Genomic DNA, 19,442 nt, shown 5'->3' with positions numbered 1-19,442 from the left:
ACCCCAAACCCTCTCTGGTGCCCAAACTCACAGAACTGGGGTACAGGCCAGGGGTGTGGTGGGTGAGAGGAGTCACCAGAGACAGAGTGGGGAGCAGAACAGGCCGACTGACCAAGTACACTGCTGAGGAGCAGCGGGAGAGACAGGAGAGGTCTGCCCCATGTGGGTCACCTCCAGGGTGGGGATCAAACTCACACCGAAGCAGCTGCTGCCAGCTTGCTGTGCTGCGTTTTAACCTGTTGCACCACCAGGGAGGGCTCGAAAGATGGATTACTTTTATGTACTCCAATGTGTAGATCCAGGACACTGAGTGGACAGCGGCAGGCTTTGAGATCACATATATAAAACTCAGATCTAATAACCAGAGATGACCCACATCTGAGGGGCTATCCAAGTTGAGGTTGGCATCAGGGGTGCTATAGAGGGTTTGGACTAGGATGACCTTTGGCCTCCCTGTAAGACTTAACTTAATGTGGGTCCTGCCCTGCTCCCCTTGGAAGGTGGTGGGCATGAAGGGATGAGAATCCCCTTTTCTTTCCCAGGTTCTGCTTCTCTAGGCTCATCAGGTTGGGAGCTGCTGGGCCCCAAGAGGCATCTCAGCTGGAAAGACTAGGCCCTGCCTCTCACTGTGGTCCTGAGTCTCAGCTGTTCACAGCGGTGCCCTTTCCAGGACGAGTCCCCTAACCAAAGAACTCAGCCTCCTGTGCTCTTCCATCCTGCACCTCATCTCCCCTGAACCGTGTACTTTTCAAGTCCCTTTCTCACTGAAAAAACCCTCCACTTCCCTGTTGGTCATAGGCTTGTCCCAAACTCCTCATCCTGGCATTCAAGAATCTCTAGTCTCGTGCCTTCCCCCTTCTCTCCGTCATGGGTCCTTTTCCTCTAATCCTGCCTGTTCAGTTCCTATTCTGCCAATGCCCAACTCAAGCACTGCTTCTCTTACACAGCCTGCCAGGCATCTGTCTTCCTGAGCTCCTCTGCTCTGGAGCATCCAGAAAGGTCTGTGCTGGGTCCAATGACTAGTGGGTTTTCCTTATATATTATGGTTCTGACCCCCTTACAATAAAGCAAGTCTGCTGGGTCTGCATCCCAGAGCTTGAAACAGTACTGAAGGCAACATGCCAATGATAATAAAACAATACGTACGTGGGCTCCTGCCAAGCATGTCTGGGCTACAACAGGTGTATATTCCCATTTCACAAAGCAGATGGACTCTAAGAACAGCTGTTGTTTTGGTGTCTCCTGTGTGTGGGCTCCACTATCTCCCAGCCATCACCTGCTTAACTTGTGCTACGTGCATTGTGCTGTCCCTGAGAAGGACCACCCTTCTCCCACTTCTGAATGTCCCCTCTTGGAGGATGGAGCTAGAACATGTCACCCAGGTCTAACCAGTCAATGTATTCAAGTCCACCAGTCAGTGTATTCAAGTCCACCAGCCGGTGATTAGCTAGGTTGAAGATGTCGTGCAAGTCGGTCCATTTAGATTTATTCCCAAGATTTTTGCTGGAATTATTGGGAAAGAACATCTTTCCCTCCAGGGAGTAGTATATAAACTGAAAGTGCTCATGGCCACCTGCCATCCTGTCACTGGGGAAGGAGAGGAAGATGGACGACCCCAGAAACAGAGATACCTCTTGATGTCAAACAATTGCATCCGGGCTTGCAAAAAGGTACCTCCTGACCTTCTTAGTCACATGTGACAACCTCAGTTTTTGTGCAAGCAACTGTGGTTGGGCCCTGTGATTTGTAATGGAAATAGTTTTTACCTCGGCCATCTAAGCTCCCACAATTCTAATCTAAGAATTAAAGTGAGAAGAAAGGGGGCCAGGTTTTATGTAGATCTGCTGTCTTACTTGATGATATAATTATAAAGCTGCTGTCATTTGTTTATGCACTGAATTCATATATGTGGAAGACGTAAATCATGTGCTAAGAACCTTTTCTCCCTAATGCAAGACTATATTTGGAGACAAGCCCCATGAAAGGCCCTAGGTTAAAGGCGGTGATAGGAGTGGGGCCCTAACCCAGTAGGACTGGCACCCTGATAACGAGAGACACAGGGATACATGAGCCACAGAAAAGGCCACGTGGGGACACAGCCACAGGGCGGCTGCCTGCAAGCAAGGAGCATGGTCTTAGGAGAAACCAAGCCTGTAACATTCTGATCTTGGAATTTCAGCCTCCAGACCATGAGAGAGAAATTCTGTTGTTCAAGTCACCCAGTTTGTGACACTTTATTATGGCAGCCCTGCTACTGCAGCCCTCTCCACAGATGAGGAAGCACTCCTGCCCGCGCTCACATGACTTGGTCAGTTCTGCCTGACGCCCAGGTCTGGCCTGCTCCACAGGCCCCACAGTCCACTCTGCCCTGACCGCCGGACTCCAGGCCTCTGATAGGAAACAATCAATCTCTTTATTTACAAGTGATTTACAGTTAGAAAACCCAGGTGGGGATTGGGGGGGTGGGGCATGGACTGGCACTTGGGTACTGGCTGGTCACTTGTCTGCACGAACGAAGGAGGCGAAGACGCTGTCCTTGCGGCTGAGTAGCTTCTCTGGCTTGTCAAACTCCAGGATGGCACCACGCTTCAGGACAATCACCAGGTCGGCACTCAGGATGGTGTGCACGCGGTGCTGGGGGCGCAGAAGGAGGCACGTTCAGGGTGGGAGAAGAGGGGCGCAGCTGAAAGCACCCTACTGAAACCTGGAGGAGGGGCATGTGGCCAACACATCCTATCTCTGGGAAGGGGATCCACCTTCCCTGAGTGGGTGTGACTCCAAGACCTCCATCCCCTAATGTCACCCTCTCCCCTTAACCCATCTCAGCCCTGCCCTCACCTCCAGGCTTCAGGACTCAGCCTCTCCTGCTCCCCATCCCCTACTTCCTATGGAGAAACACCCTTATCCTAGCTCAGGGGACTTTGGGATGGGGCAGACCATGGAAACTGCAGAATGAGAGGAGAGGTCTAAGGTGTAGGTACAAAGCCCCCACACCCCAAATCCTGAAATCCAGCCTCCCTGCAAGCCCTCCAGACCCCTTGCCTTGCACTGCTCCAGAGCAGATGTGCTGAGGAGCTAGAACTGATGACAACATCAGGAGGCCAGACTGCTCTCAGGGTGTCCCCCCACCACGTTCACGGGCCCCTTACCGCGATGGTGACCACAGTGCGGTCGGCGAAGGCCGTCATCACCACCTTCTGGAGGATGTTCTCCTGCCAGATTGGAGCATCAGCTATTGGTTTACCTGCCCAGTGGATGGGGTCTGGCCTGGCTTCAGGGGTCAGGTCTAGGTTTGGGGCACAGCTCCCATGTGACCCCACCCCTAGCCCCCACCCCTCCTTCTGGCTCTAGCCCTCAGCGGACAGCTCAGGTCCCCAGAAGTCAGAAACTAGACTTGCCCTGTTGGGCCCTCAACCCTGTGCATTTATGTGTACAGTGGGGTGTGTGTGGGGGGTGCTGTGTGGTAGCGATGGTGTGAAGTCTGTGGGCCTGTCTGTGGCTTGAGTATATGTATTAACAATGTACCCTGCGACTAGCTGAAGGGTCCTCCAGCCCTTTGTCTTTTTGCCACAAATGGCCCTTGACATTAAAGGCAACTTGAATTTGTGCAAACTTCTTAATATTCCAGGAACAGAGCCCTCCCTGGTGGCACAGTGGACTGGAACACAGCACTAGGAGGCTGTCCACAGCCACTGCAGCACACCCCGGTCGGGGGTGGGGGGACCACATTGCACGAGGGACCTCTCCTGGCCTGCCCACTGCTCCTCTTAGCAGTGTACTTCAGGCCATCTACCTGTTCTGCCCCCCACTCCTGTCTCTGCTGAACTCTCTCGACCCTCCCCCCCCATCTCTGGCCTGTGTCCCAGTTGTGTGTGCATAAATAAATAAATCTTTAAAAAAAATAATCTGAGAGGCCCTCCCTTGTGGTGCAGCAGGTTAAAGCACTGCATTAGGAAGCTTAAGCCACTTCCGCATGAGTCGATCCCCGCCTGCCCCGGAGGTGACCACATGGCGTGGCAGACCTCTCCTGACCCGCCCGCTGCTCCCCTCAGCAGTGTACTTCGTCGATCTGCCTGTTCTTCACCCCACTCTGTCCCTGGTGAATTCTCTCACCCTCCGCATCTCTAGCCTGTACACCAGTTCTGTATGAATAAATAAATAAATCTTTAAAAAATAATAGTAATAATCTGGGGCTCTCCCTGTTGGCACAACGGGTTAAAGCACCACCTTATGAAGCTCTCTGAAGCACTGCAGCACAAGTTCCATCCCCAGCCAGGGAGCTGACCCACATGGTGCCGCAGACCTCTCCTGACCTGCCCACTGCTCCCCTCAGCAGTGTACTTTGTCAATCTGCCTGTTCTGCTCCCCACTCTGGTGAATCCTTTCACCCACCACACCTCTGGCCTGTACCCCAGTTCTGTAAGCATAAATACATAAATCTTAAAAAAAAACAACTGAAAAATCTCTTTAAGAACTCCATCCCTCGGAAGTGCCCAGCACCAACCGTGGCCATGTCAATGGAAGCTGTGGCCTCGTCCATGATGAAGATGCTGGTCTTCCTCACAAAGGCCCGAGCCAGGCAGAATAGCTGTCTCTGGCCCTGGCTGAAATTCTCCCCCCCTTCTGTGATGATGGCATCTGAAACCAGACAGGGAGGGCGAGCAAGGAGGTTAACCCTGTTTTACCTGGAGTGGAGTACAGTGCAGCTGGGGAAATGTGTGCACAGAGGCAAATACGTGGGTGTGTGTCCTGAGCACAGGACCGTGCAGGGCTTGCACCTCACAACTGTGCGCATTATCATGAGAAGAGCGTTATGATTGGAGGGTGCGCTGCTGTGGCCTGGGCAGTTCTGAGGGGCGTTTGTGTGCTGCATGTGTGTAGACCTCGGTGGGGTGATTCTCTGAAAAAAAAGCATGCCAGTCCTGGTTTCAGGGGCTGCTGCAAGGCACCAACGCTCTGCCGATCCCCCACGGGGAGCAAAGTAATGCCTTCCAGGGGCCTCCATGAACGACAGGTGCTGAGTTCCCAGTCTGTCCTTCCCTTCCGAGATGCACCAACCAACCAAGTTGAGAAAGGGCAGAATTGCACCATGGGATCAGGACCTTGTGAGTTCTGTCTCACAGTGACCTCCCCGCCAATCTATCTGCAGGAGGAGCCAGCTGTGTGACCTGGGCACGTCACTTGATCCCTCTGATTTCTGCATGGTGAGAGGTAGGATTAAATGGCTGCTAGGGTCCTGCTGGACTCCAGCCTCCAAAATCTGGGTCCAGGTTAAATCTGTGGATGTGAGGTTCCCTCACAGCTCTCCCAGCCATCCATGAGCGCCTAAGCAGCTGCTCCGGCAGGATAGTTACCGAGGCCCCCGGGCAGCGCCTTCACCACCAGCTTCAGCTGGGCTATCTCCAGAGCCTCCCACAGCGTGCTGTCAGAGCACTTCTTCTCCGGGTCCAGGTTAAATCTGGAGGGTTACACAGAAAGTCCCTTTAGGGAGGGAAGCGCATCCTGACCATCGGGGTGGGGGGGGGCAGAGGGCGAGGCTGGTGAAGGGAGCAGTGTGTGAGAACTGACTGCCTTGGGAGCCTGAAGGGGGAGACTACTGAGGTGGTGGCACCCAAGAGCTGAAGTTTGGGGTACCCCTACCAGCACCTGTGTAGGCTCAACAGGAAAGAAAGGGCATGGAGATAGACCCTGAGGGACCAACACCAGTTCAGAATGCCAGAGCCTGACCAGGGCTGCTTGCCCAGGGAAGCGGGGACCCAGCTGAGCACTCTGGCCCCTCTCTGTGTGCCAGATCTGGTGGAGCTGAGCCAGCCTGGGCCTGGGGTGGAGGGCTGCTGGGTTGGCAGGGCTCACCGGATGGTGCCGCTGAAGAGGACGGGATCCTGCAGGATGATGGAGAGGCGAGAACGCAGGGTGTGCAGCGGCAGTTTGGCGATGTCAATGCCATCAATGATGATGCGCCCTGTGTGGGGTGGAGGGCACAGGTGGGGCACACGCAGGCGGTGGTGCCGGGACCGTCTAACCTGGTCCATGGACCCCCAGGAGGGCACAGGGGAAGAGGGGAAGGCCTTGAGGGTGGGGCCTCCAGGGATGTCTGCCACACACCGGGACTGGCAGCCGGGGGAGCGTGTGGGCTGCCGACCACACTGCTTACCTTCGAACATGTCCACCATGCGGAAGAAGGCGAGCGAGAAGGAGGACTTCCCACTGCCCGTGCGGCCACAGATGCCAATCTGGAAACAGATAAGCAGGTATGCTGCGGGGCGTCTGGAAGCAGCCAGAAGACTCTAGGGTCTGCGGGATGGCTGTCGCAGGCCCTCTTCACCAGGTTTTCTGATCAGCTGCTCTTTGGCGAGAGCTGGGCCCAGGGTTTGGACTTGAACCCAGAGGGGGCTCTCATGGGGACCGACACCCAAGCGTGGGGTACAGCTGTCCTCTTGTCTGGGCCTGGGGGTGGATCTGGTCATGTGGCGTATCTTTATGTGAGTGGATGTGCAGAAAGGGGCAGTGGTTACTGGGTGGGCTGTGCAGGGAGGTATCTGTGTGCCCCACTGGAAACTGAAGCCGTCTTTGATCCCATCCCTTGGATACCAACAGAAATTATAATAAGGGTCCAAAGCAGGAGGAGAGATCATGACAAAGAGGCAGAAGAGAGGAGCGGAGTCAGGGAGAGCTGGGGGGCGGCTGAGGAGAGAATGATAGGTCAGAGGAGAAAGGCAGTTGTGTTTTCGGCCCTTAGGGCTCTGTTCCTCAGCCACCTGGCAGAGTTCCTGCCCATTCGTAGAGGACCCCTGACAAAGCCCCTCTAAGCCATACAAGTTCAGGGTGGGTGAGTGAGGGCCCAGGATAGGGGACAGGACTGAGCCCTGTAAGTGAGGGGACCAGGGCTGGGAGACGGGGGTGGGGGGGTGTCTGAATGGCCACTAGGCCCGGGGGTGAGTCTGGGAGGCTGTCAGGCCCTGCACCTGCCCCGTCCCCTGACCTTCTGTCCTGGAGAGATGAGGGCGTTGACGTGCTTCAGAACTGGCTTCAGGGAGCTGTCATAGCGCACACTCAGGTTCTGGATCTGGATCTTCCCCTGGTCCGGCCAGTTCTTTGGGATCAGTGAGGGTGCTGGGGACCAGGTTGGAGGTCAGCCACCAGGTGAACTCCACAGCTGGTACTGGGAGCTACTCTGGGACCACTTTGGTCCCCCTCAACCTTGCTTCGTCCCGTGCGACTCACCCAGCAGCCCGTCGTAGCTCTCTGCTTCAGTTTTCAGGAGCCCATGGATTCGTTTCACAGCCCCCAGCTGGATCTCCATGTCTGCCAGGTTCCTCACCATCCAATTGAGATAGTTGGAGACCTGCATTTGGGGGAAGGCAGTTCCAGCCAGTGATCACCTGTCCTGCCCATAGTCACTAGGATGGCCTTTCTTTTTTCTTTTGTGTGTAGAAGAACTATGGTATAGGCCAGAGGTGTGTGTGGGGGGCGGAGTGGGGGGCCGGGGGCGGTGAAAAGATTCGTCAGAGACAGAGTAGGGAGCAGTCTGAAATACACTGCTTCAGGGCGCAGAGGGCAAAACAGGAGACAGTCTGCTGCACCATGACTGTCACTTCCCTGACTGGGGATTGAACTCATAGGTCATAGTAGTGATAGCGCGGAGACTTAACCCTTAGGCCACCAGGATGGCTCTTATAGTCAAGAATGAGCCGTGTCCATGTGTCTTCTGCTGCCCACCAGCTGGCAGTTTGGAGGGGCTCTCCCAGGAGGCATGAGGTGCAGGTTGCAGTGAGCATGGCTTCTCACCTACCACCTGTCTAAGGCCTGAGTCCTAGATGAAGAGGCAGGGACTGCAGTCAATGCTTCTGCCCACCTGTTCCCTCTGGCATCAAACTCAGAGTACCTTGGGGTGAGTATTGGGGGTGTCTCAGGTCAGGAATGTGCCTGGGGATTTTCCAGGTGCTGGCATCTGACTCTTCCCCTACAAGTCTCCTGTTACTCACCATTAGAGCGTAGGTGAGGCCCAGCCCCACGAGGCCGGCAGAGAGCTCCCTGTGTAGGGAGTTGGCGATGGATGTCACGGCAGCGATGAGGACCACACATGCACCAATGTACTCCTGAGGAGGGAGGGGAGCTGGTCTGGGCCCTGGAGCCCTGGGGCCACAGAACTCCCCAACCAGCTCATGCCCTTGGGGCACAGAGCAGCTCAGCAGAGACTACCCCAGTGACACATCTCATGTACACGTCAGGCACAGGAGGCCTGTGACGGCTGAGTGCCAAAGCACATCTCAGACACAGATGCCCTTGCAGGGATCCATGGAAGAGGATCTCACCTGGCAGGACACTGGGAGGACCACCACGCCTGGGAAAGTAGGAAGCTGACGGCACACCCTCCGTGCACACGTGGCCTCTGCCGCCCACTCCCACGGTTCCATATTTGGCTCTGCCCCCTAAAATACCCCCCTGTGTTGGGATCTAGGATGGGGGCAGGTGCCACTTGCCATGCGGACTTCTAGCCATCTGTTTGCAGCCGTGAGGAAGAGAGAGGCGATATTATTGGAGTCTGTATATTCAAGGAGCTTCTGCTGGAATCGGACCTCGTACCTAGATGAGGGGGGTCTGAAGGAATGATCCTGACCCATGTGGCCCCTGGGACTCCCTACAGACAGAGGGGGCCACATGGGCTTTACCAGCCCCCAAATAGACCATCTCTGCAAAGTTATGCATAACATTCCTCTATGGAAAGCCCTCCCAGGAACTTCTTATTTATTCAAACCTGTCAAGACTCCCACCTTCTTCAAACTCTTATTTTTATGGCAAGACCCATTCTTCCTCATTAAAATAAAGGGCACCTTCCCCCGCCCAGTTGCTCAGGCCAGAAACCCAGGATCATCGGATTCATAGCCAGTCCCTCAGCCAGCCCCCTTATTTTTCCCTCCAAGATAACCCCTGCCTTTTCTCTTTTGCTTCCTGCCTACCACAAGCTCACCTGGAGCTTCTTTTGGTTCTTCCTGCTGTTTTCCTCATCCAGTAGCCAGCACTATCTTCACCAAGTAGCCAGCACCATCTTTTAAGTCATAAATTATATCCTATCTTTCCCCTGCATAGGGTATCAGTGACTTCCCATTGCCTTTAAGATAAAGAGCCACCCCACTGCCAGAAGCCTGTGTGAGCCAGCTCTTGTCAGCTTCATCAGGTTTCCATCCAGGCCACAGATTCCTCTGGTCTATATATTGCAATGTAGTGACAATACTGATTCTGAACCCTACTCTAGGACCTTTCCCTATGTTTTCTCTGCTTTTCACAAGGCTGATTCCTCTTAACCTTTAGGCCTTACTTCAAATGACAGTCCTTACAGAGGCCTTTCCTGGCCTATTGTTATCTATCTTGGCAGTCTCTTCATTTTATAATCTCTTTGCATATATACATTTCTGTTTATGACCAGCTCCTTCACCAGACTGTAAACTCCATGGAGACCTTGTTTGTTTTGTTTGGCCATAGCATCTGGCACACTCAATCAATCTGTGCTGAAGGAATAAATGAATGAATGGAGCCTTTTCTGATCACTTAAGGTAGATGGAATCTCTCTGTGCGAGGAACTCTGGAGGCTTCTTTTCTACCCCTGTGTCCTCGTCACATCCTCTGGTGTTACCACACAGGAGTCTGGCCTTCTCTTGGAGCTCCCCTGGGCTCCTGGCACCATACTCTCTGGCTACCCTTCAGACCTGGCTGGCTTAGCCAGGCCCAGAGGAGGGGCAGGAACTTGTCTGATGATGAATGAAGATGAGTCATCTCAGTCCTAATCTCAGGGACTCAGAGGGACTCAAGATGGACCTTGTTGGGCATTTGCTCTGCTTTGATTAATTCTGAGTCTGAACTGTGTCTGAGGAGAGTGTGGGGAGTCTCTGAGGTGTAAAAAAGCATGAGATTGCACAGCCACAGGGTGTGTGTGATGAGAGGGAGGTGAGCGAGGATCCACACATCTGAAGGACTGTGTGTGTGCTGTAAGTGCAAGCCGAAGAGGTGCGTGTGCAAGGGCATATGTGTGTGATAGGAGGGTCTGAGGGCCGTGGGACTGCTGTGAGGGGGGGTAGGTGTGCATGAGGGTGCATGTGACCCGGGAGCTTCAGTGATAGGTGTGCCATAGTGAGGGCCGTGGAAAAAGCCCCAGATGTGGGGTCATGCAGACTCAGGCTGAAGTTCAAGCATTTTTACTTACTGCCTGTACGTCAGCACTGAAACTCAGTTCCCTCATCAGTGAAATGGGGGTAGTAATGAGGACCTAACTTCTGAACCCAATACTGAGCCCAGTGCTGGGGGCATTTGAAACTTTTTTTTGGGAAAAGCAGGGCTTCCTAGAGAAACCAGAAGGTCAGACAGGACTGAATTCCAAGGCCAGCCCAGCTTTTACTGACCAGCTCTGTAAGCTCAGGTTGGAAACTCAACGTCCCTGGGTCTCTACATCTGTGCAACATGTCCAATGTTGGGAGCTTTGTGAGGATTACAGGCAGTGGTACCTGTACAGCACTTAGCGTTGTGCGTGGCCTGTGGTAATAATGGATCAATAAGTGCTAGCAAGCTCTCAGCAGGGCAGGCTGCTGGCAAAAGCAATAAATGAAACACAAGTTCTCTTATCAAATTTAAAACTCATCCACGGTGTGCATGCAGGATATTTAGGCCTTGCTGGGCAAGTTCCTCTAGCTAACTGAGGGTGTCTCTCAGGATGCTGGGATGCACGCAGCTCCTATGGAGAGGTCCTGGCCCCTCCCCAAAAGTCACAGTCTTGGTCAGGACCCAGCTTGAAGGCCTCTGGGACAGCAACTAGAAGAAGAGCATCACCGAAACAGAAGAGAGATGAGACCCAGAGATGTGGAGCGCCCGGGCAGTTGAGGGAAACTGCCAAGTCCAGGCTCAAGAAGAGGGGCTGGGAGGCCTAGAGCCATATGCAGACTCCAAGAAGCTTTTGTGTGGAACACAGCACAAGCTTGCAAGGGGCACAGGATGCCCTGGTGCAGAGGCAAGGCCAGGACCGAGCTCTGCTTGGCTTTGTGTTCCTCTGACACAAAGAAGAGGACCTTCCCGCAGGCTCAGGTGCAAAGGGGGGCTGCAGAGCTATTCTGGGGGGCTGGGCACTTTTTCCAGGATTGAAAATGGTAAGATACAAGCCTCCCTGGGCCCCTTTGCTTGGTTCTTGAACCCTAGGGTTACTCTTAGACACAGGGCTTAGTGTCTCTTGGTTACTGACACACCCTGCATAGCTGTGGCATCCTAAAAATAACCTAGAATCATTCTCGGTGAGACTGAGAGGTCAACATCCAACTCTCTGGATCAGGGGTCTCTAGCCTGTCTGGCTGGGAGACAGATGTTCTCATATATCAGAGACAAGCTACAGGCCCTCACCCCCCAGCCCCCCTGTCCAGGCAGTCTCCTGCTTAGATGATTTTATGTTAAAAAATCGTAAGAAGGAAGAAATATGTATTATTAAAGTTTAAAGGTACTATATTTGCCCTTTCTCTTTCTTTTTTTTAACAGATTACTTAGAAATAGTTATGTTTATCAGTGCATTGGCACATGGGCTAGCTGCCTTGTCTTTTACAGCTGGGCAGTGGGGTTTCAAAAAAGAATTTTTAGTTGTTTCACTAAATACCTGATCTCTCTGACTGATGGCCAGAGTTAATTTTTTAAAAATATTTTATTTATTTATTTATACAAGAATTGGGATACAGGCCAGTGGCGTGGAGGGGTAAGAGGATTCATCAGAGACGGAGTGGGGAACTGAACAGGCAGACTGAAAAACATTGCTGAGGGGAGCAGCGGGCAGGTCAAGAGAGGTCTGCCACGCCATGTGGTGACGTCAGCTGCCTGGCTGGGGATCAAACTCATGCTGAAGGGGCTGTCATATCTTCACAGTGCTGCGCTTTAACCCATTGTGCCATCAGGGAGGGCCCCCCAGTTAAGGATTTTAAGAAAATTCCAGTTAAGGATTTATGGGAAAATATACCTGCTATCTTAAAGTCTTATTGCTGACAAAAGTAAGCTTTCATTGGATTTATTTTTAGTTTTTAAAAGGGGAATTGTGCAGTAAATGACATAACAAATGCATATTATTGTTTATTCTGGTTTTTGAGTCTATTTATTTAATATTTCTTCTCTACACTGGAAGATATTTAATTTTGTCTTCCACGTCATAGAACTTTTGTGTGACAAATGTATACATCATGTTTTGTTATCACTGCAAATTTATATTGATATATAATATATCTTTATTTCCTTTTTATACTATCTAGAACCTGTTTTTTTGAAAAAGCATTAGAAGTCAAGACCAATCCTTAGAACCCAGTGAATGCTTAGTAAATGTATGTTGAATGAGCGAGCAGGTTCAAGTCAGGGCTTTGTGAGTCTTATACATAGAGGTTATGTAACCTCTCTAAACTTCACTGTTTTTATCTACGAAATGGAAATCATACCATGGAGGGTTGCAGGTGCAGGATGAATTGAGTTTGGCTGTGAAGAACTCAGCATTGTACTTGACTCGCAGGAGATTCTCAATAAAAAATGGCCTCAGGGCCGGCCCACATGATGAGAAGAACTTTTTAGCACTGGAATTGCCCCAGCCTTGTTTCTTTTTATATTCTGCCTTAGTTTATAGAGGCTCTGGGGTTGGCTGCAGGGCTGAGATTTCAGTTTGGTTCAGACAGCTGGAACCCTGGGCTGGACCCTTTTGGTGGACACCATTTGGGCCTTGGGGTCTGACCTTAGGTTGGGAGAGATGTGTCCTGGGCCTTCCTACATGGAACTTAAGGACTGAATCTCATGACCTGTGACACCCCCTCCCTGAGGAGTGAATCTGATACCTGAAGGCCCGGATGGTGGTGAGGCCTTCCACAGTTTCGGCAAAGTGTGACAGCAGAGGGAGCTGGGTGGTATCATCCAGCTGCTGCAGGTCCCTGTGTGGGGAAGCAGAGTGGTTAAGAAGGAGGCCCACGCTCAGATGCCTCTGAATCCCAGAGCCACCCTCAATGAATGTGTAAGTACATGGGTACACCTCCTCAGGAGCTGGTTTTTCACCTGTAAGGAAGGAGTGATAGCTCCCCTGCACCCCACATACCCAATCAAACTGCTGTGATGACTAGATGAGCTGATTTATGCAAAATACTTAAACAGAGCATGCTGGCACAGTCCCTGACACCTGGGCCCCATCTAGCTCACGTCTGAATCTGCCCCTGGTGCCTACTGTGCAGCTTTGTCTGCCACAACCTTTGCCTGGTCACAACCTTCAAGAAGGTTTTATGTAACAAATCGACACAAACACACATATATAACTCTATACAACCCCTAAGATTTGGCAAGCAGTGTTACGTCCCATTCTTAGGTGAACAACCTGCAGTTTGGGACACTTGGTCAAAGGAAGAGAAAGCTCAAAGCTTATAGTCCCCTTCCCCAACATCACAGACCAGGGTGTAAAGAGCAATTTGAGGGGGAGAGGACAGAGATTTTCATGGAAACAGGGTTGATCCTTCTCCCCATCGCTGTACCTTGACAAGTGTGTGTGTGCTTGTGTTTGGGGGTGGTGGTGGTAGTGTGTGTGTGGCAAGGGGGTGGGGGCAGCTTGGGATGCAGAAAGTAGCTTTCCTGGACAAAGCATCTTCCCTGCCAGGCGAACGCTGGCTTCTCTGGCAGAAGAAATGAACTTTGTAGAACAGCTTGTACACTGTTTAAAAAAACCACTGAGTTGGTGAATATCAATGCATTATGTTCCTTCTGGGTACCAAGGGATTCTGGATCATTCAGGCAAAAGCTATTTGTATAAATCTTGTTCCTTGTGGGCAAGGAAATTATGCCCAAAATATATCTAAATTTAATTATTATGGCTAATCAGCATTTTGACTCCAGTTTCTAACCAACTTTATACACTGGGGAAAGGTACTTAACCTTTCTGGCCACAACCTTCAAGAAGGTTTTATGTAACAAATCAACACAAACACACATACACAACTCTATACAACCCAAAGGTTTCATGGAGCAAGGCTTACTTTTACTATGAGAATACAGTCTCCTATTATCTGTTTCTATTTCATGCTTTAAAAATGCTGGCTATGATCTAGGATATAGACTTCATGACCCAATGATGGATAGGTTGTCATTAGTAGTTTGAGAAACATAGGTCTGAGAGTTTCTTTAAAATTTTTTCTTGAGTCCTAGTGTAACATAATCACTCCCAGAAAGAACTTTCTAGAAAATATTCTTAGAAGCTTTTGAGTAGGAAAGAGGCAAGCCTGGCTCCAAGGCTCATGAGGGTTATTGGGATCAGTGAGTGACTACGAGAGGCTCCCTCAAGTCAAGGTTTCCAGGCCTGCCTGTGCCCACATAGGCTGGGTGCTCTGGCTGTGACACCTCTCATGTCAGGTGCTCTCTGATTTCATGCATCAGCAATCAGCCTGCTCAGTGAAATCACAGAATCCTTCTGGCAAGCATTTTGACAAAATGAATGGAGAGCATATGCATGGGCATCCATGATGCCCAAGCTAGTCCAGTCCTGACTGTCTCCTCAGGATATATTCCAGATATTAACAGCAGCGTGTGTGTGTCAGATGCTTATATTAGGGTAGTGGAATAGAAAATTTCTATCTCCACCCCCGCTTTTTTGACGGAAGATGACTCTACTATTTCGACAATGATGATTCTCACTAAAGTACCAAATTGCCCGGTACAAAGCACATCCCACCCCACCCCCAAGGCTGGCAAATGCTGCTCTCACCTGGATGCCACCCGGAAGTACTTCTGGATGAAGTAGCACACCACAGCCAGGGGAAAGAGGGCCACCAGGAATACAGGTGTGACGTAGGAGATGACAGCCAGAGCTGAGACACAGAGCAGGGTGGAGCGGCTCAGGCACTCCAGCGTGGAGGGGATGTGCTGAGGGAGGAAGGGTGAGAGCAAGGGTGAGTTCTGATACTTGATTATGTGCCATGCGTTATCTGCCCCCATGTTTTGCACAAGTCTTATCTCACCAGCTACACTGAGGGCTCCCTGAGAGCAGGAATCAGGACCTTGTCTTCGTATTATTTAGTTCAATGGTAAATAGTGAACGGGCTATATAAAAATGAACATTCTTCATAAAATCAGTTACTTGGTTCAGAATGTGCCTGAACATTATTGGCAGGATGGGGTGGGGGGGGTCTCACAGGGGAGGCCCCAGGCCTCGAGGTACCATTATAACCAGAGCAGGGAGTGATGTGTGCTTCCCCCACATCTCATCACCCCATCTTGGGAAGTCAGCCTCAGACAGGACAAGCTCCCAAGGGTCTGACCTGTCTTTGAACTGGGGGAGAGGGTGATAGTGCTGTGTACCTGGTCGATGGTGTTGCAGTCAGAAGAAAATCTATTTAGGATGCTTCCCAGGGGCGTGGTCTCAAAAAACCTACAGGCAATGGGAAGAACACATTTACTCATTTGTTACTGGTTTCTTCTACTTACTGAATGAGGGACATTACTTCTTTCATTCTGATGACTCTGGAGTCATCCAGAGTTGGCTTCCCAGGGTGATCACCTTTCTGGGTCTGCAGACATCCAGCCTGTGGCCCTGAGAGTTCCTGCAGCTGCTGGAAGAGGGGCTGGCCTCTCCCTCAGGCTCACATGGCATCACTGCCATCTTTCTCAGCTGCTCACTCCACCTGACTCACTCAGCAGTTGCTCCTCCTGGGGACACAGAGTCCTTTCCAGCAGGACAATCTGCCAGGGGGAACAGGGAGGGCCCTGGGCACAGCCTGTCAGAGGCTGAACCTCCAAGGCCACTCTGGCTGCCATCACTCTGGCTGTGACCCAGAGTCAGCCAATCCCAACCAGAGAATTTCAGAACTACAAATCTGGAACAAATAGAGAGGGAGTAAAGTTTGAGGCAATGTCTGTAGGCTGCAGAGAACCGAGAGGCAGAAGAGCATAGCAGTGTGTGTACATCCGCATATATTGAGTCAGTCTATATGGGTCTGACATTGGAAAGAGGCCCAATAACCTGCTTTCCTGTTGTGTTTTAAAACCAAGTTGGTTTAGTGAAATAATTCAAAGAAAAATACCAAATGATTTCACTCACTTATGGGTGGAAGATAAAGAAACAAATGAATAAAGAACAAAGGACAAACTGTTAATTATAAGAACAAAATGGCAGTCACCAGAGGGGAAGAGGGAAGAGTGAGGAGGTAGATAAGGGAGAGCAGTGTGTGGTGGACAACGAGAACCACTTTGGAGGTGAATACGATGTATACACAGGTGTTGAATTTTAATGCTGTACACCTGAAGCCTATATACTATTATAAGTATATCTTATAATACTATCTATCTGCTCCCTCTGCCAGCTGACGCTGGGGACATTGGCAGACACTCTAATCTCTTGGAATGAGATGAATAAAAGCTCCAAGGTCACTTAGTGTCAAAGGGTTTAAAGATGTCACTGACTGACTGCCCAAAATTCATTCATTGTTTTTTCTTTTTACTTTTATTTTTCTTGCGATAACATTGACTTATAATACCTGTGTATACATCGTATTCACCTCCTAAGTGGTTCTCGTTGTCCACCACACACTGCTCTCCCTTATCTACCTCCTCACTCTTCCCTCTTCCCCTCTGGTGACTGCCATTTTGTTCTTATAATTAACAGTTTGTCCTTTGTTCTTTATTCATTTGTTTCTTTATCTTCCACCCATAAGTGAGTGAAATCATTTGGTATTTTTCTTTGAATTATTTCACTAAACCAACTTGGTTTTAAAACACAACAGGAAAGCAGGTTATTGGGCCTCTTTCCAATGTACCTGCCTAGAGAAGGGAAACTGAAAGTCACTAAGAGCCTGAAAGAGGCTGACTGAGGGGCAGATGGGACAACCGGATGAACCTAGTACTGTTTCCGGCTGAGTAAATGCCAGGTTCCTTCTGCTTTCTATACCCAAGAGGGGACTTGCACACACTCCATCTTTGGGAGTCACCCCTGCATTTTGCGACAGAGATTGTACATCCTCATTTTGTGGATGGGAAAACTGAGGCCTAGAGAACCATGACAGGCCCACAGCCCCAGCCCCACAGGGGAGGAGAGTACCTCATGGGAGCCAGGATGATCTGGTTCAGCAGGCTGCGGTGCAACCTCTTGGCCACCTTCAGTCCTGTCCACTCTACCGTGATAGATGTGACGAGACACAGCGCGATACCCAGGCTGCAGAGCACCGTGAACACCAAAGCGTAGACAGTCTGGCCGAAGGAGCACTCCTGGGCCTGGCAGAAAATGAGGCGGGGTCCTGAGGGTGAGCAAGACTCAGTCCTTCCCCTCCCCTTTCCCCGGCTCCACACACTTTTCTGACTTCTGCTTTAGTGTCAGGTAAGTTGCTCAAACATGTGCTCACACCTGGGTGAGGGTGCAGTTCCTGTTGTTAGGGTTCGGGATGAGGGAACTGTCGGTCCACTTGGCCAGCCAGTAGTCGATGGCCACCAATACCATATGCTTGAGCAGCTGGGAGAAGACAAGCAGGGAGAGGAGCAGGATGCCAGCAGACGACAGATATTTCGCACAGGCCCTCCACGGGATCTTGGCACGCTGGTGCAGCACCGATGACAGGTTATCTTCCTCCTCGCTCTCAGCTGCCTCCTCTGCAGGACACAGAACCCACCCTGGGCTTCACGTTCCACACACTTCTTAGGGTGAATCACAGAGTGTGTTATCCTCACTTACATGGGAAAACTGAGGTACTCAGAGGCATTCTAGCTTACCACTGGCACTACCCAAACCTGTCTCCTCACGGTTGACCACGCTGTACCTTCCTCTTCTTCCTCATCCTGCAGGAAGCCATTTCTGGAGGACATGGCCCGGGGCAGACCCTGGCCTGGATCTGTGGCTTTTCTTTCCATGACAGTCTCCTGAAAGACAGATGATGCTTGGCCAGTGTGCTCAGGGTGTGCGGAGGGGAAGGGGGAGGTGAGGTACACCTCTGGTGAACCAGTGTCACAGTTTTCAGGCTGCCCCTGCCTGGGCACCACCAGAGGGGAAAAGGGAAATATTTTCGTCTTGTCATAATTCACTCCTTCTTCAGCCACTGACAGCACCCCAATATCTCTAAGGAGACCACCTCTCCCCAACTGTGACTCAGGTGGACTGATAACTCTCTTTGGCTCCAGGGGTGGGCATGTGACGTAGAACAAGCCATTCCTTACTCTTAACATCCTTGGTCACAATTATTTGTCCACAGATGGGCACATGTAAATTGGACCGTGCAAGTGCGCCCTGGGGCTTTTGCTGAACTATTATGAAAGAGGTACCCTCATTCTGGCAGTGTCGTTGAACTGGGAGAATGTCAGCCTGAGACTGTCAATGGCCTTCACCACTACCGTGAGAATAAAGGACCCACACTGTTTGATTATGTGGGTCCAGCTCTACCTGAAACTATGACAGCCCTGGACTCCTAGGTTTCAAGAATCCCTAAATCCTAACTCCCGTCCTGATTCTGCCTTAGTAACTGGCACAGGTGCAGGCTCTTTTCTGGTACAAGAAAGTTCATGCCCAGCTCCCACATTGGTCCTTTGGGGACATCCTAGGGCAATGAAGGCCTGTAGGAGTTCAGGTTCCCTCAGGGGCTGGCTGCCTGACCCCCAAGATCACCCCACCTTCTCCAACTCTTGGTCCTGCCGATTCATGAGGGTCTTCCAGTGTTCAAAGAGCTGGCACTCAGACCTCTGGAAGTCTTTGAGGGTGCCCTCCCTCTGGATGGTACCATCCTTCATAGCGATGATCTGAAAAGGCAGAAACAGAATGTAGTGGGTCCCTGGGGAGGGAAAGTGGTCATCACCCCCTGCCTAGGCAAGGGCTCTGAGATGGACAAGCACACCTCCTTTCTCTTCCCCAAATGACACTGGGCTCGCCTGTGGCAGTGAGTGGGTAGGGATACCCTGAGCCTTTGCCAGGATTTAGTTTGGTTCCCTTGGGGGTCAATTTTCAGTGGTTGCCCCACGGTTGAAAGGAGCATTTACAGAGCAAGTGATGCATCCCAGTGTCAAACTGTCTGGCTTGCCCAGACTCATTCAGTGGCAGCTGTTTGCAAATGTTTAACTGGCTGATGGCACAGTACCCTTAGTTCCTGACGGTAGGTCGATAAGTTTCCACCACTGCTTTAAAGGACCTGCCAGTCTTAAATGTATGGCCATGATTATTTGAAATCAATAAAATTGATTTGATTTGAAACACACAGTGTTTCACACTCATGTAAGATGCATCATTCATGCAGATTGCCACCCCAGCTCCTGTCATCCCATCCACCCTATGCCGGGGGTTTGGAAGGGCTAAAACAGGAATCGGGAAGCTCTGTGTCTGTCTTCTTTGGATGAAGGATTGATCTGAACTACCTTGACAGGGTGACCACAGAAACTCAGACACAAACCTCCTATACCTGTTTTAATAGCTTCTTTTTAAACATGGATTTTTTTTT

At 51.0% G+C, this 19,442-nt stretch overlaps 1 protein-coding gene across 8 annotated transcripts in view; it reads right to left on the bottom strand.

Annotated features, from left to right (window-relative positions):
- Positions 1–2,329: 2,329 nt before the first annotated feature.
- The window catches only part of ABCC8 (ATP-binding cassette, sub-family C (CFTR/MRP), member 8), an 83,545-nt gene continuing 66,432 nt past the window's right edge, over positions 2,330–19,442 (bottom strand). For 4 of the 8 annotated variants that reach the window (XM_012725558.1, XM_012725559.1, XM_012725561.1 and 1 more), the window contains exons 19-35: positions 18,625–18,750; positions 17,781–17,880; positions 17,372–17,613; positions 17,069–17,241; positions 15,334–15,403; positions 14,741–14,898; positions 12,837–12,929; positions 8,484–8,601; positions 7,986–8,099; positions 7,225–7,345; positions 6,983–7,113; positions 6,155–6,233; positions 5,854–5,962; positions 5,355–5,458; positions 4,505–4,638; positions 3,150–3,212; positions 2,330–2,634 (exon numbers count right to left, since the gene is read on the bottom strand). In XM_012725558.1, coding sequence (XP_012581012.1) covers positions 2,497–2,634; positions 3,150–3,212; positions 4,505–4,638; positions 5,355–5,458; positions 5,854–5,962; positions 6,155–6,233; positions 6,983–7,113; positions 7,225–7,345; positions 7,986–8,099; positions 8,484–8,601; positions 12,837–12,929; positions 14,741–14,898; positions 15,334–15,403; positions 17,069–17,241; positions 17,372–17,613; positions 17,781–17,880; positions 18,625–18,750 — 2,073 coding nt within the window. In that variant the 3' untranslated portion in view covers positions 2,330–2,496. The remainder of the gene's footprint in view (positions 2,635–3,149; positions 3,213–4,504; positions 4,639–5,354; positions 5,459–5,853; positions 5,963–6,154; positions 6,234–6,982; positions 7,114–7,224; positions 7,346–7,985; positions 8,100–8,483; positions 8,602–12,836; positions 12,930–14,740; positions 14,899–15,333; positions 15,404–17,068; positions 17,242–17,371; positions 17,614–17,780; positions 17,881–18,624; positions 18,751–19,442) is intronic. The other 4 variants (XM_012725564.1, XM_012725565.1, XM_012725562.1 and 1 more) reach the window with 2 other exon arrangements.

Source organism: Condylura cristata, unplaced genomic scaffold (genome assembly GCF_000260355.1).
Source record: "Condylura cristata isolate star-nosed mole 26May11 unplaced genomic scaffold, ConCri1.0 scaffold00015, whole genome shotgun sequence".
Taxonomy (NCBI): Eukaryota; Metazoa; Chordata; class Mammalia; order Eulipotyphla; family Talpidae; genus Condylura; species Condylura cristata.
The sequence above is the reverse complement of the archived record's forward strand: the minus strand, read 5'-3'. Positions and strand labels throughout refer to the sequence as shown.